The sequence below is a fragment of the Manduca sexta genome, chromosome 16, assembly GCF_014839805.1.
Source record: "Manduca sexta isolate Smith_Timp_Sample1 chromosome 16, JHU_Msex_v1.0, whole genome shotgun sequence".
NCBI lineage: Eukaryota > Metazoa > Arthropoda > Insecta > Lepidoptera > Sphingidae > Manduca > Manduca sexta.
Window position 1 is genome coordinate 1,079,096 of NC_051130.1, and position 17,039 is coordinate 1,096,134.

The window sequence follows — 17,039 nt, forward strand, 5'->3', positions numbered from 1 at the left end:
GTGTACTATTTTTGGTTTAATTGCAACGCATTTAGTTTAATCTCTTTTTCGAAAAACAAAGTACTTTAGTCATTGAGATCTCGAATATAAAGAGTTAAAAATATTATATCTTTTTATATGCATATTTATTTAATCGGTTAAATAGACACATGCATAATAACTTGTATTGCTCACGCGAGTATTTCTTTCTAACCTTTATACGTGACTTTATCCGTTTAAATTTTTATTGACGTTCTACACCGCTTCTTCCCTAAAGCAGTATTGAATTCAGAAGCAATGCTATCTATGACAATTTAAAAAGTTTTTTTTAAAAGACAACATTTTTGTTTTGATAATTTATTTGACTGTAGACAGCGTATAATATTATAATCAACGCACTACCTGAACAGTCGACGGAGGTTCTTAAATACATCGAATTACAGTCAAACTATTAGCTCTACTCAAAACTATTTTATGCAGATAAGTCAAATCGTAATAAAACACAAGGCTTGGAATCGTAATTATGAAGATAAAAAAGGTTTAGAAGAAAAAAAACTTTAGTTCTTTTCTTATAGAGTGCCTAAAAATGTACTGCATCTATGGAAAATTAACTTTCTAAATTTTGTTATGCTAACAACGTGGTGCCTTGTCAAAAACTTACTTTAATATTATATTTATTGATCAAGATATTTTTTTATTGATTATATTATTTGGATTAAATAACCCAAAATTACAAACGAAAACATATTTTGGTAAGTCTATACTACGCTCAGAGATATAATAAACACTGGAAATATTATATAATAAATAGTCATTCTTCTTCTGCCGTCTGTACTCTGCTGTGTTTATTTTGTCCGTGTCCTCTGCCTTTTGTTATCTGTTGTTTGTACTTTGGTTGCTGTAACGATCTTTGTATTGTGAATTTTGACCGTCGATACCAGACTTTTGACCTCAGAGTCTTATAGGTGACGTCTGTCTCTCAACCTTGACCTTATAATATAGGGTAGCGTATAATTGAAACCTCGACGTCCTGACTTTTACCTTTATTCTTTGCCTTTTAAACATGGCATCGATTTTTATAGAATTTCTCAAAGTCTGAAGAATATAATATAGACTATGAAAGATCTGGCAACATACACTGAGGTGTACTTAATGCATTTAAGTCTTCCACTTGCATACAAATAATATATTATATATATATATATATATATACATATATATATTTTATTCTATAGATATAATTATAGTATGATAATTATAATTTCATGTAATTGTAATGGCTAGGATATGTAATAAAGCCTTTTTTTTAAGTCTTCCACCGTTCTGTTTTTGTTGGTCGGTTGATCTTGTTATTATATAGACGATAAATGCATAAACCTCTGAATAATTTTAAATACGTAGATATGAAATTTGAGGTCTCAATCTCGCGAAGGATTTTCTTAGCCCAAGGATCGATCAGACGACGTGTCCGCACACAGATGGAGCAGAACAATCGACACGACAGCCGATAAATGTAACCATTATAATTGTTACTCTTTGCACATATATTTTTTTTTTTATTGAGGATGTTATCCTCTGTCATTTAAAGTAAACTTCTGTGTTCTATAGCAATGTACAGTCACTTGGTCAGCCACATAGTATTAACGATTTCTTTAAGATTTAAACTACCATAATCACTCATCAAATTTGACTTAGAGCAAATTTTTTATCTATACTATTGTATAAATCTGAAGAGCTTGCTTAAACTCGCTTATCTCAGGCACTACTGCTTTGATTTGAAAAAAAAAATATATTTTAGTGTTGGATAGCCCATTTCGATACTGCTCTGATTTCGGCCGCATTCATAACCAGTAGGCTATGAATTCAGAGAGGAACAGTTTATAAACTGTCTTAGGTTTTACAATGTGATTTTATTGTTACCAATTTTTGATTTTGTAATAACTCCTTTTTACAATCGATTTATTACTTATCACTATTACCAATTTTAATCGCTGACCTAAAAGTGCAGTATTTTTATATATAGGAAATAATGACTCTTTTTACCTTTGTTTCTTATATACACAGATATAACGAACCGTGGATGATCGTGTATGGACTTTCACGGTTGTTAAAATAAATTCATAAGTGTAAGACTTTTCTCATGTAAACCCACACATAAAAACAACGTTTAGTTATAAATAGTTTATTCACAAGATATCATAAATTAGCAGTAACTTAATAGTGGTAGCCAGTCCTAGGGTTGTAGTTCTGTCTACCGGCTGCCCTCTGGCTAGCGAGGGGCGGGAGGTACGCCTTCTGTACGCCGAAGGAGGCCTGGGTCTGGGCGGCGGCGGGGGCGGAGTAGCGGGCGGGGGCGCGGGGCGCGGCGCTCACTGACACTGAGTCTTGAGCGTCGGCTGCAGAGAAGCCGCTGCCAGCAGGGTAAGTGTAGCCGTTGGCCCTCGCGTTCATAATATCTCCATACTTGGCGGCAGAGTAGGAGCCTGGAAGAGGTAATTGATTATACATCTCTACGCAACTAATTAAACCATTTTAATAGGTGCGGGCATAGGTTCAGGCTTACCATCGTCATAGATGCCGGCGGCCTCGTCGCGTGCGTTCTGCTCAAGAGCTCTGAGGATCTCTTCAGGGACGGGGGGAGGAGTGGGGAGGTGGTCGCCCTGCGGCACAAAACCATTTTGGTCGGCGGTGTATCTGTAAATAATTCATTTGTCAGTTTAGAATACTACCTTAGGCTAAATTAAAGATGGTTATCTAAATATACTGGTGTTTTACTTGATAGAGTAGAGTTGTCCATCATCTCCGGTGTACGCGAACCCGCCCTGAGCCTCGACTCCGTTGGTTGCCACCCGTTCTCTTCAGCGTAGATGCCATTCTCGGTCTCATAAGCGTACGAGTACCGCTCGCCGTCGTTGGAGTTGTCCTGGCGGAGGATAGCAGCGTTCCTCTCTAGAGCAGCTTCGGGGATGCTTCGGCGCGGCCGGCGACTTCGTAAGCTGCTTTGACTGTAGGCGGGAGCGCCATTGCCGGCTGGGCCAAAGGGGTTGGCTCCGAAGGGGTTCAGTCCTTGCCTGGCGCCCACTACAGGCGCCTGCAGGATGCCCCCCGAGCCTCCTGAGCTCTGCGCGTGCGGCGGGAGGTAAGTCTTGTCCAGCTTGGCAGCATTGCACACAGCCACCGCGGCGAGCAAGATGAACTGCACAGAGAAGAAACAAGGAATACACACAATTTGCGAAAATGCCGAGAAAAGAAAAACAATCTTATAATATCAGTTCACGATCCATAACGCAAATAATATGATATCATTTAAACATAGGATTAAAACTATTTAAAGCCAAATTTACGTCAATACATACATAACATACATACATAACATCACGCATTTTATCCCCGAAGGGGTATGCAGAGGCGCAACTAGGGCACCCACTTTTCGCCAAGTATGTTCCGTCCCATGATGTGATAGGGGGCGAGCCTATCGCCATATCGGGCACAAATTCCGGACAGACTCCGGGCTGATGCTGAGCAGAAAAACCCAAATATCACTTTGCCCGACCCGGGATTCGAACCCAGGACCTCAGAGCGCTATTGTACCGGACATGCAATACAACTACGCCACCGAGGCAGTCAATTTACGTCAAAAATTTACGTCAATATCTTCCTCAATTACTCCCAAATAAGTTAACAAGATTTAAAAGTTAATTAAAGGTGATCTTCATATTTCTTACACAATATTACTTCATGCACGATTATCGAGATCAATATCGGAGTCATGACAGAGCAAAATTGGTACATCTTAATTTAATACATGAAATACTTTTAAAATTCTTTATGATTATCTAAGATTACGATGCTAACAAAAACATTTTGATGAATGACACTAGGTCACCACCCCTGGGCAAGAGTTGACGTCATCGCAAAAAAATATAGCTGAAGATCATTGACATGATCATGAAAGAATCACCATTATCAATTTTCCCGAGGAAGAAATAAGTAGTTTGGGATACGTGATACTGGAACAGGAGGATGGAATTCCCACGTGAAATAACTGAAAGCTGAAGTGAAGCCAAATTGGTTCGATGGAGATCGGTATTTATTTATCTTACCAATTTCATGTTGTGTGTGTGGTGATGAGGAGGTACTAGTGAAACTACCGAAGTGGTGCTCGGTGGATGACTGATAAGGTGGAGTAATGAGTACAATATTTATAGCAGAGCAGCGAGTGATCCAGTTTGTGGCGCGGCATGTGTACTGCGCAGGCGCGAGCAGGGTTGCATCATGCAACATGTGCGCGAGATGGACATTATGATGGATGGGTTGGTGCACTCACTTGATTGGCGTTCGGGCCGCGGGTGTGGTTCAGAGATGTTCTAATTGATTTTAATGTTAAATATAATTATTTTATTGACTCTTTTAATGTTTAAACAGATACTTTTCAAATCCGCTCAAGGTCTTATGTGAAGTTACGCACACATTTTGCGAAATTTAGAGGCAATTATTAAAAAAGAAACACGGCGTTCGGTTTGTCTTTTCATCGAACATAAAAAATATTTTTTCTTATTTCGTTCTCTTTGATTGGCGGTGTACAATACAAAGTAGTATATTAATAGTCGTTGTAATTAAAAACGTCGATTATTATACCTCCGTGTTGTAATTAAATGGTAATAAGGGTGCTTAAGCGTCCGTTAACATTTTATCTGGGATTACCAACGATTTCGAATAGGATTTAGGGTTGGCGCATGTGTGAGTTTTTATGAGTAAGTATGATGGTACTCGATGTGATGGCCGAGTCTTTATTCTGCTTAAAAGCAACAATGTGTGGGCTTTCTTTTCAAATGTTTTTGGCCCATGTTTTTTTTGTTCGTTACCTTTGCTGCTCACTCAAACAATAACATGGTGCTGAAATTGAATCTGCGGCTGATTGTTTCCGGGTAGATTCCCTACCGTTGCGCTACGAAGACTTACAAACAATATTTATTTTGCTAATACTATTCAGTATAATAAGAAAAAAAATATATCGATACTCCTATTTAAATTAAAAGCTTTCCAAATCTTATTAGAAATTTAATCGTCAGCTTACCTTAGGCGCCGTCCAAAGGCTGTTACAATTGCACCAAACACGACACAAGATGACAAAGATGATGGCGAGCCGTTGTTATACATTTATTATGAAACTTATCAGTTTTTAACTGATCTATTTAAGTCTTAGCAGGTTGATTTTGTTAACTGTCTCTTTTGCGCAGTGTTATTACAATACTACCACAGCGAAGGTCTTGGTTTCGATTCCCGGTGATAATTAGGGTTTTTCTACTCAGAATCAAACTGGAGTTTAAAATTTCTACCTGATATCGCGATATGCTCGCCCTCCATTACATCAAGGGACGGAACTCACTCGACAGTAAGTAGTTGTACTAGCGTCGATGCTTATGCCTTAAAAGGCGTGAGTATAAGACTTATGTTTTTGTAGATTACTTGAATAATTAAACGGTGATAGCCTGATTGGATGTAGAGCGGACAGCCGAGACGAATGTCCGCAGGTTCAAATTTCAAAGAAACACATCTCAGACTTATCTAAAAATTATGTGTATTGTTTGTGAATTATCGCTTGTTTTAACGGTGAAGGAAAACGTTGTGATTTATTGAATGATTGAGAAATTCTCTACAATTTGATGATGTGTGAAGCCTACCAATCCGTATTAGGCTAGCGTGGTGTACTAAAGTCTAATCCCTTTCAGTGGTAAGGGAAGCCCGTGCCCAACAGTGGGACAGTATACCTACCTATATAATACAGGGCTGTTATTATTATTATTTACTTGAATAATTATACTACCGATTCCAACTAATGCAGACGTAAATTTAATAGTAATTGTAATTATTTAATTTAATACATTTTACCGCGTGAGCTATTATTTTCGGACGACGTTTATGGCGAAACGAACGTGAAGTCGATTGCGAAGTTTACAACATTGGCATCAATACGTGACATCAAACATATATAGCCTCAGTGGTTTAGTGGTAGCGCACGAACACTGTAAACCATCAGGTTCTGGGTTCGATTCCTAGACCGGGTGATCATAAATCTTGTAACTTTTTGAATACAATAATGACACACTTACGATCCTAACATTGGGAATTGTATACAGTGATAGAATTGCCCTCTGAGACATTAATCTATAGGAATAAAGTCAACAAATTCTGCTGTTTGTACTTCTGTGAACCTCCATAACGATATAGGCGTGGGGTTACGTTACATTTCTGTATAAGCTAATACACATATTATAATTGATAACAGGGCCGGATCTACCTAAGGGCTGCTTGGGCTGCAGCCCAGGGCCCCGAGGTTACAAGGGGCCCCCAGACCCCGCTAAAAACAATAGGCGTTAATTTGAATTTAAAAAATGGTTGTGTGTAAAGTCGGTTTACGGACGATATTTTTACGTAATAATGTCATAAAAAAACATAAATGAAAAATTTCATACTTCTATGAATTGAGTTATAAGGGTAAATACGTGTAAAAGAATGTTTTCATGCTGATTTTCATTATTTTTTTTAAGGTATAAAAAATGAATATTATTTATTGAAACTATACGGTTATTTTATACTATATGTATTCATTCATGAGTTTTTTTCATATTTTACAAAAATATAACTTACAAAGTAGCGGAGATTTCAGCTGATACACATCGTAAGTTGTCATTCGACTTAGCAGTTGGTGTACACGATGGAAGCCACAATTTTTATCCGAAATCAATGGCACAGAAAAATTACTTTCTTTTATATGTGTGTCTTCTATATAAACCTCAATTTGAAAAAAAAATGCATTTTTCAGAGGACTATTAAAATGTCATGTGATTTTACCATTTTTTCATATATTGTTTACTATAAAAAAGTAGTTAAAATAAAAATATCGCTTATGATTGAGGTTCATATTCAGCACAATTGTGTAAGGAAATTATATCAATCTGCAAAGTCGCGCCAAGAACTTCCTTATAAGTAGATCAGTATTCATCATGACAAAAATTGATTCTATGATCTTTTTAATCAATGATTAATCGTTAATAACTCATAAATTGTTAGAGATACGAATAAAATAGTCATGAGCAATAAGTTATATTTCCTATAAAAAAACTCTCACGCAATTTTTGAATCAGATCAATAGTTTTCGATTTATATCAAAAATTACACATTGTTTTCGATTAATTACCAATAACTCACAAACTATGAGAGATATGAAAAAAAAGCTTATGATCAATTCTATAGAGAATTAAATTTTCTACAAAAAAAATTGAATACATTTTTTTCGCTAGACTAATAGTTTCCGAGTTATGTTAAAAATAAAGCTTTTTTATTTTTTTTAATAACTTCAAAATGGCCGCCTAAAATTATTATTATTTTTTTTATATTCTTATATATATATATATATATATCACTATTTCGGTTTCTCTCTCACCCAAAGGTTGCCTGGAAGAGATTGCTACCACAGCAATAAAGTCGCATTTTGTACAACTAATACTTGCGTAGATTTAAGTAATATTTATGTTTTTTGTGCAATAAAGAATATATAATAATAATATATTATTCTAGAAACAGTTTTTTGACATGGCTATTAGTTGAGTACTTAGATAGGCCCCTAAGTAGTTTCAGCCCAGGGCCCCACAAATTCTAGATCCGCCCCTGATTGATAAGCATACCTTCGTTCCGGTTAAAAAAAAATTCCCCCTGGATATCTTTCGAGAGTGTATATTGGCATAAGTGGATGTGGATAGTAAACGCCACTGCTAGCCAATAATAGTGACAAAACGTTACTTTTGTAGACGGGTTCGGCAAAATAATTCCACTTCATATTAGTAAGGGGAGAGGAGTAAATATAGAGTATCAACTGACGAGAGATGATTAACTTTCATCAGTCGTAGCAATTATAAGTTACCGCGCTAACGACCTGATTAAAAATCCCATTATTTCCCATGGGAGAAAATTATCGGGACAAATAGTAGTCTACGTATTAATTCAAAACTTGGTTTACCCGTGTATCAAATTTTATCCAAATCCGTTTTGCTATTACTGTATTTATTTACAACAAACATACAAACATTTTCACGAACTTTCGCATTTATGATATATAATATTATTAATGAGGTATCGGGCTTTTACTTCTAAGTAGTTAGTATTGATTCTGGACTGCAATCATCAACAACATCGATCGCATGAAGTCCAGTGCTCAAAATGGCCTCAACTTCAGATTTCTATACGGACTGCACTCTATTCGGAGTAATCCATGTCACATCCAGTAACTAGATTGTAGCCAATGTAACTACTAGACATAATTATACTTAACATCTCATGTCTCAGTATGGCGAGCGCAGTGGAATATCAAACAAAACTTAATTTACGGTGTTAGATGGTGTTTCTACTGTTTATGGGCGGACGTATCGCTTACCATCAGGCGTACGGCAAGTTCGTCTCGTCATTGAAAGTCATAAAAAACGAATCGTTTTTTCTTTCTTTTGTTGCTATCTTTTAATGACTCCAACACTCGGTACATGTCACTCGATTCATTTGTCACCGTACACTGCGGGCCGCGAAAAGGTCAAGGCGGGGTAATTTTTATATCGTGCATTATCAAAGACAATAACATGAAATTAGCGAATAAACACGCCTAATAACTTGTTGATATGACAGCGACGATTAAGTTTGTCACGCTGTTTGTCCGTCACGATCCACGTTGGACATAGAGGTTAATTTTTGATGGTATATATTGGGTTGTTTCGGATGAGCACAGCATATCAAGTTTGGTTCCAGCTTTGATCGTGCGATATGGGAAAGTTATTGGTAATATATATATTTTTATTCTAGAGTAGGATAAAGTGTATGCTGAGGTTAGATTGGATGTGGTTATTGATAGTGTGTAACAAATGGGAAACACTGACGAATCATTAGTATGAATTCAAATTAAGTTTAATTTCAACAAGAATTAGGTTATGTACCCATTTGTATTTTTACCTGGCTTTTTAACTGGTGCAATGATTCTAGAGAATGCTTATTCTATAATATTCTAGGGGTTAAACTATCTTTTCAAGTTAAGGCAATGAAAATTGGAAAGAAGTATCAAATATTTATGTTGAAACTTTAAATATTCATTTACAGATTCTTCTGGCCTTAGGCCTTACTACAGCTGATAAACTGGACAGGACATACCTTCCACCACCAGACGCCCAGTACTCTGGTGGAAACCCTGAAGAACTACAGGTACCACTAGAATTGCCAAAAAAAGAATCGGAAATAACTTCTATAATCCCGACAGTTACTCCAGATAATGATTTAATAAGATCTGGTTATTATATTGGAAGTACTTTTGGACCAAATGCTCGAAAAAATATTGATACCGACCAAAATTATGATAACTTTTTGGCGAAGTCACCGATATTAAGTACATCTACTGGTCTCAGCCAGAAGCCTGGGTTAAACAATCAATACTTTGCTGCATATGGCCAATCCAAGTACACCGTACCTAAGAAAATAATTGAATTAAGAAAATATATAGATCAGAATCCAGAAGGACCTATTATATTGAACCCTAAAACAACAAATACTTATAACCAAATCAACTACAAGTATGGACAAAATAATCCTCTTTTCAATAGTCAAGAAATGATTGTAAACATTCCAGACTACAATGCGAAAAACTTGATACCTATCATGAACAACCCATCAAATGGAAATGTGCGCCCGGGCCAATATGCTCCAAATACTAAGATTATGGATAATGATTCAAACTCTGATATAAATCAAGGACAAAACAAGCCTAATTCAATGGTTCCAAAATCGACTTTAAAATCTAAACCAGACAATGTCGAACTTAGGTCCTCAGTTTTCTCTAAAAAAATTACACCACTAGCTTCCACCACCAGAATTACTCCAAGCAGAATAGAAGTTCATCCACGAAGGCCTCATGCAGAATTGGACGCGAATGCGGTTACACTTAACTACCACAATGTAATAACTCCTGATGGTTTTTCCTACAGTTATGACACTTCTAATGGTATAAGTGCTAATGAGAGTGGAACAGCAAATAATGGTGTGAGAGCCCAGGGAGCCTATTCATACACAGGGGATGATGGGAAAGTATACAGGGTAGTATATACTGCTGACGAAAATGGTTTCCAGCCTCGTGGTGACCATCTTCCGCTCTTACCAGTAGCTATACAGCGGCTCATAGAAAAAGCAGCGAGGGAGCAAGAAGCTGGTATTACAGATGACGGTAAGTTTTTATTAAAAATATTGAAACTTGCATAAATAACATCGTAATAATATAATAATTGTGTAATTTATTGTTCAAATAAGTAATTTAATTCTAAATTCTTTGTTACAAAGTTTATGCAGTTTTAAATAAATAATACGTTTTCATTACATATTATGTCTTTTCTATTTAAGTAAAAATTATATTTTACACGTCGTCCTAATTTTTCTTATATTTCAGGTTCTTATGACGAAACAAAATACGGACACAAGAAATATCAAGGAGTAATGGACCGATACCATCCAGAATTTCAAGGCCTCACTAACAATCGCTGGAATAAATTTGGAGGTTATTCAAGAAAATCATTCAAGGGTGAAAACAATGGTAAACCAATAGTAACGTCTACAAAAACCTCTAGAAAAGAATATAATAACAATAAACAAAGGGAAAATCAAGATGAAAGTAATATTTCTACTCAAGATAATAGAGTAATGGGTCCCTCGAATAACGACAATGAAAGTTATAAACCATCAGATATGACTTTCGCTAAATTTGTAGTTCCACTAAAAGTTATTGGGGAGGCCATGGATAGCAAAGTGCGACCTGTTTTTCCCGATGAATCTCAAAATAGGGAGAATCTAGTAAAAGATAATGTAACTCAAACATCATTACAAGCATCCCCTATAAGACAGGGTGATAGGTCTCAATCTGGACCTATTAATTTTGTTAAAATACCAGCAAAATATAGTCCTAAGCAAACATCAGCTCTTAATAAAAACATTCCTGAAATAATAGCCAATTCAAATGCTTATACGGAAAAAGAGCAAGGAATCATAGGTAATAAACAAGATGGATATTTTTACAATAAACCTCAGAACAAATTTATTGAGAACGCAAATAAAGAAACAGTTCCGTTTAATACTGACCATGAGTTGGAAATTGGTGATGACGTTATTATCACAGTAAGTGTTCCTGTACCGAGTACTACTATTCGCCCAGATGACAAGTCGTCCAAAACTGAACAGTATGAAAAGGTTACATCGCCAAATGTTGTCAACACCTATTAAGAATTCAAACCAGAATTATCTGTGATTCCAATTTATACCGTAGATTCAATAACGCCTTTGTCATCAGATGTCAATATTCAAGCAAATCAGCCTAGTTTTGATTCGAAAGGCGAATTTGGAACAATTGTCAACCCTGTCAGAGTAGGGTCCAGTATTGGACAATACTCGGATAATTTTCAAGAGCCTCACTATCAAATAGTTCAGGGTTTTAAAGCCGGTCTAAAAACCCTAGAAGGCGGATACGGAACACTGATCGACGGATATATCTATGGTACAACTTCTCGAGAATTTGGTGGACAGAATCAAAATACAAATCCAAAAATTTTAGATATTGCTTATACTAAGAACTTGGCAAAAGGTGACGATAGCAAGGAATCTAAAGGAGGAGACAGTCAATCAGCCTATTCTGGTCCCTTGAAGGAAAATAATCAGTTTGAGAAGATATTAGCACCAACATCAAATAGAATAATTGGCGAAGATTTCAGTGGACCACCACGACCGCAAAGTTTCGACTCTAAATCCGGCTACCATTACTAATACATTGTCTTCTATAAATACAATCCTAATTTAGGTTTTGCTGTACAAAAGGATATCAATAAAACTCGTGAAATAATCATGTTTTTATTTATACCGGATGGATAAGGTAGAAAATCAATCAGTGCACTGGGACTTTGAAGTGATTATTATTATAAGTACCAATGTGCGTGCTGAAGACTTGCAGACTCCAGTTTCAAAACGGCCGGCATATTTAAGTCGAGTGACGATTTATAACCATATCCCGTCAATCTAAACTCTGTTCGGAACCATTCCGCTTACTATTAGGTATAAAGGGGTCACTTTGCTGTGGCCATATAAAAAAGATATACCAAAAAACTTTTTAGCTTTTTTAAAAAAACGTTGTGTATGTAAGAAGGCATTCGCCCTTCTCCAGACTTCAAAGCCACTACGATTCATTCAAAAAATTGAGATTCAGATACCTCGCAAATTGTTTCGGTACGCTACATAAAATTTACTGCGGCTCAATAATATTTGTATTTCTCCAACGTATCGTTTGGTCATACGTGATGTGTTTAACGAGCTTGCGATTGGATTCTTCATGGATAGAAACTATTAGTATAACGGTCAATGTCGATGACAGATACGTAGTAGCCTCATATCTCATGTATGATATTCGTTTCCATATATATTATAATTCTCTTTGGATATTCGTGTATTTGGAGGCTTCGGGTTCTTTAAGAATTTGCATATCATGTTGCATGTTGTCGGTTATCGAAAAAGGATCCTCTCATATAGAGTCCGACTACTGACCAAATTACAATTAAAATTTATTTGTTCAAATAATGTACAAGAATAATATTTACGTTTTTACTAAACTTTTAATTTACATTCCAACACTCCATCTAACTTGAAAGCTCGCAAGTAAGTCTCAAGCAGTAGCAATCAGCATGTAGTTCAAGTTAGTAACTAGTTGTATCACTAGATGGCGCGTATTACATACCGTCTAACTTTTTAGAGAGATTCAACGTTTGAATTTGTAAATCCGTACTTATTTTTTAACACGGACTTAAAAATACTTATTTACGAGGCTGTAGAATTGCTACTTACTTAGCAGTATTTTCAATATAATATACTTTTTATAGTCAATGATAAGGAGAAATTAAAAAAACAACTTCTTTAGTGCTCACCTACATTGTAAAGCAATTTACAAAATTTGATGCTTCTAGCGCAAGCAATTTAGGTCTTATGTTATCCGTGACCAATTTTAAGAATGTTTATAAAAAATTACCTATAATTTTAATCGCAATTGAAAATAGTATACTAAATTTACGTCTATATAACATAAATTGATGTTGGTGAGTGAAGCGACTGAGAAATTAGGATATGATGAAATACAATTGGTGAGACGATATAGCGCTGGAGTACAGTGGTGTGAGAAAAGGAAGGTCACGGATTCAATTTGCATGGACCAGTTACTGTACGACGTTCGGTTTGAAAAAATTCTTAAAATAAATCTATATATATGATAAAACAAAAGCCCTAAAAGCTGTTTGTCTGTATGTGATCGATTTTCTCAAAATCAACTGAACGGATTTTTTTGTGTGGTTTTGCTAAAAGATAGTGCAAGTCTTGAGGAAGGTTTAGATCAATAGTACATTACGGTTTTATGTAAATTTACTGAAATATAACGATTTACGCGGAATACGCTTTACACATTGATTTCCACGCGGGCGAAGCCGCGGGCACAGTTAGTATATTTTATATATTAAGCTATACTGTGTAATTATTGGTCATTATTAGATTTAACATTGGATTTTTGTGGGAGACGAGCAACAAGTTGTAATTCAAAGAAATAAATCAATGTCATAAGTGTTCATACTTTTATGGGTAAGACGCAAGCTGCCATGACACAGCATTTCTTGACGATAGCGTTTTCCCGCAGAGAAGATTGAAGAACAATTGTAAAACGCCCAGAGTTCACCAAGCCGATACCATGACGCAGTTGAGCGACATTATGAATTTAATATTTATTTTTGAAATGCACGGCATTTAAAATGGTTTAAAAGTGAATTGGAAAGCATTAAGTGACATAGGTTTTAAGGTAGAGTCAGCACAATATTATCAATAATTCTTGCAATATTAATGTTATTATAACACCTTTGTACTCAAAGGGGTAACCAGAACAACCAGGGCATCGACGTACATTAATCTATGCAGAATCATCGATATATATAAAATCGTCAATCTGAAGAATTAATTTCTCGTAATTTTTGCCTGACTTAAACTTCTATGGGGAAAGTAACTTAAAGTATTAACAATGGAATATTTAAATCACGAATGCAATACATAGAAGCGACGTCGGCACGAGGTCACGTGTTAGTGAAAACATTCCGTTTATAATCCACTATGTATAGTTGCTATCCGTATGATTGCTCAATCTTATCTTATCATAATATTATAAATATAAATATTAAAAACTTATTAATTTTTAATTAAATACAAACTTAAATTATTATAATATTATAAATGCGAAAGTTTGTGGAAATGTTTGGATGTTTGTTAGAAGTAAACGTAGAAAAAACTGAACGTATTTGGATGAAATTTAGGACAAATATACGTCAGGTCCTGAATTAACACATAGGTTACATTTTGCTCCCATGCGAAATAATGATTTTTTTAATCAGATTTTTAGATATCTGGCGCTGACAACATAGTTTATAATAGCCTTGTGATAGAAATATGCTAACTGCGTATTTGATGTCGTAGGAATGGGCTTACGTGACTGAGGTACCATTGTATCTAAGATTTTTTTTGCGTTTCGTAAAAACAAAATTAGCAAATGATTAACAACTATCATCCCTGTCGAATTCCTATTCCTTTTCTTCAACGTTAGCAGAGAATTCATAATTTCTCTGGTATTGTTGGTTTCATGTAATTTTGTTGGACGTTTGCTGATTTCTAGTATAAAAACTTACTGTGTACTACCCAGCATGTGTTTAGGTTTAGGGATTAATGATTATTAGAGAGGTATAACACAGCGAATACCATAAAAAAAATTGAGTTTCTAATGCAATTGTTGTAAACAAAATGTACTTCACAAAACGCCTTTAGTTAAAAATATTTTTTACCAATTGGCAATCAGCCTAAAGACGGACGTTTTTAAATCTTTTTTCACATCTGATGTGTAAAAACTAGATCCGGCAGAGGACCTTTGGAGCGAGCCTAAAGTTGAAGGTCGACCTTTTGTTGCCGGATTGTTGCGTTTTACATTTTAGGGTACTAGGTGACGATTACAATCTCCGCAAGCATTCAACAGTGTAAAGCTTGTCGTTTTATTTTAGCTTTAAACGAGATGTGTCGAGTTAGCTCTTACTTGAGATGGAGGGAAATTCATAGTCCTCATAGGGTATTGTTCTATATGTAGTATTTCAGGACGGTAATATACGAGGTTTATGTGTTTACCCTTTCCCCCCTTTTCGAAGGGAAAAAATGCGTAAACGCTAGTACCACTTGCAGGGTAAGTGAAATTATTGCTTCTTTAACATTCCTACGGCCCAATGCTGACAGTCGGGAATATGATTAGGTGGCCCCTGCAATTAACGGTAGAGAATAAATCAAGTTCTTTGTAACTGTAATATCTTCGACTTGTTATATGGAAAGTGGAATTATATGTATGCATACGAAATTTATGTGAGATTGTAATATCGAAAAATACACGTGTTTTATCTATGATTTGTACCTCATATTGCGAAGGTTTTTTGTCATAAGATGGAAAGAAATTCTGTGGTAGTTACCCTACGTACTTCACTTAACCTTTTCTCATCTCGGAGCTTATTTGTTAATTCGAATCTTAGCTTTATGCGGAAGGTGATAGCAGGTGCGGTAGTTTCACAATTAAGGTGAAACAATACATACAAGGGACATGGAATATACTGTGAAAAATGCCCTAGTAGTAATAGATACAAGTCTTATGTCTTTACATACAAATATCCAAAAAAAATTGCATTATAATTTGCTAGGTTAATAAATTCGTACCTTTGTTAGAGGTTTGCTATGATACCAATCTGCTAAGTTGAAAGTCCCGGTGCCCCAAGGTTTTGAAACAAGGAATGGGTAAAAGCTTATCAACTTAGTTGAAGGAATTTTCAGTTTTAAAGTGATTGCATGAATACGTAGGTAATATTGACCACGAGACGCATTTAGTTGTACAGTTGAAGCATCGACGCAGAGTCATAGAGCTCTTCTTACGTCTTATAAAGCCTAATCATTACACTGGCTATAGATTCCTTCAAGTCGAACAACAGTCGTGCTTGCGTAGTGAGGTAAGAAATGGACATAATTTAAAAGTACATAGTTCATTGTTTTCTGCAGGTGAGGAATAATAAGAAATAACAATGTATTGATAATTCCCTATGGAATCTAAGTTATCTAATACAGCACTAGACGAGGCTCGTTACAAAGTGACCGCGTATTTAAATCTCACTTTATAGGTAGTATTAAATGATCTTGCTTAACGAGAATATCATGGGCGATCTTTAAACTGCCTGATAATTTTCTTAACTGAAGCGTAGTTGTTGTTTTGGGAATTCGATTACTTACCTTGAAGTTACCAGAATATCATTTAATATTATACGGCTTATGTAACATAGAGATAGGTTGAAAATGAGGCTGATTTCACATACTACAAATATAGAAATCCCAAAGTCTTGATGCTTGTACTTTAGTTGCAGTAGTATTTGATTTTCATAAGTCAACTGTAAGTATAAACCTATTATATTAGTATCCGACAAAACGTCAAGATGATTGCTATTTCATGAAAATTGTCCTACAACTGACGGCTCAAAAACATCGAACCAAATCAGTTCTTTAAACAAACACAGGGTCTAGAGGTCAAGAGCTGCAATATGAAACCTTTGTTCAATAACCATGACATTTGTTTTATTACAATGCAGTTTGCGTGTCTGCGGGCGATGCTAGTGATTTTCGAAGAATGGTCACTGAATTGTGTCAAGTATTGAAATTGAAGAAGCTGGTCACTCGTGTCAGAAAGTGCCAGTTTGGTATTGACAGTTGATGTGTTAAGTACAGTTGATGAAATATCACGCTCGGCTTCTGCTCTTCAACTTGACATTGACCAAAGAATACTGTTAATATTTTTGAATGGATTGAATTGTTGATATGTTTAACTTTGTTATTTTCATTATAGGAAGATCTTGATCTTAGACATTGGCACCAATGTCTATATTCAAATATTTTGTCTA

At 35.6% G+C, this 17,039-nt stretch overlaps 2 protein-coding genes across 2 annotated transcripts; one reads left to right on the forward strand and one right to left on the reverse strand.

Annotated features, from left to right (window-relative positions):
• Nucleotides 1–2,145: 2,145 nt before the first annotated feature.
• On the reverse strand, nucleotides 2,146–4,184 carry LOC115447233 (cuticle protein 2). The gene is given in 5 exon segments (XM_037439422.1): nucleotides 2,146–2,462; nucleotides 2,543–2,673; nucleotides 2,755–2,827; nucleotides 2,830–3,175; nucleotides 4,083–4,184. Coding segments are annotated over 5 exon segments (828 nt in total). The 5' UTR covers nucleotides 4,092–4,184; the 3' UTR covers nucleotides 2,146–2,193.
• A 4,572-nt stretch (nucleotides 4,185–8,756) lies between these two features.
• On the forward strand, nucleotides 8,757–11,852 carry LOC115447234. The gene is made up of 3 exons (XM_030174225.2): nucleotides 8,757–8,805; nucleotides 9,121–10,234; nucleotides 10,454–11,852. The coding sequence occupies exons 1-3, from the start codon at nucleotides 8,791–8,793 to the stop codon at nucleotides 11,278–11,280; spliced, it is 1,956 nt and encodes a 651-aa protein (XP_030030085.2). The 5' UTR covers nucleotides 8,757–8,790; the 3' UTR covers nucleotides 11,281–11,852.
• Nucleotides 11,853–17,039: the final 5,187 nt, after the last annotated feature.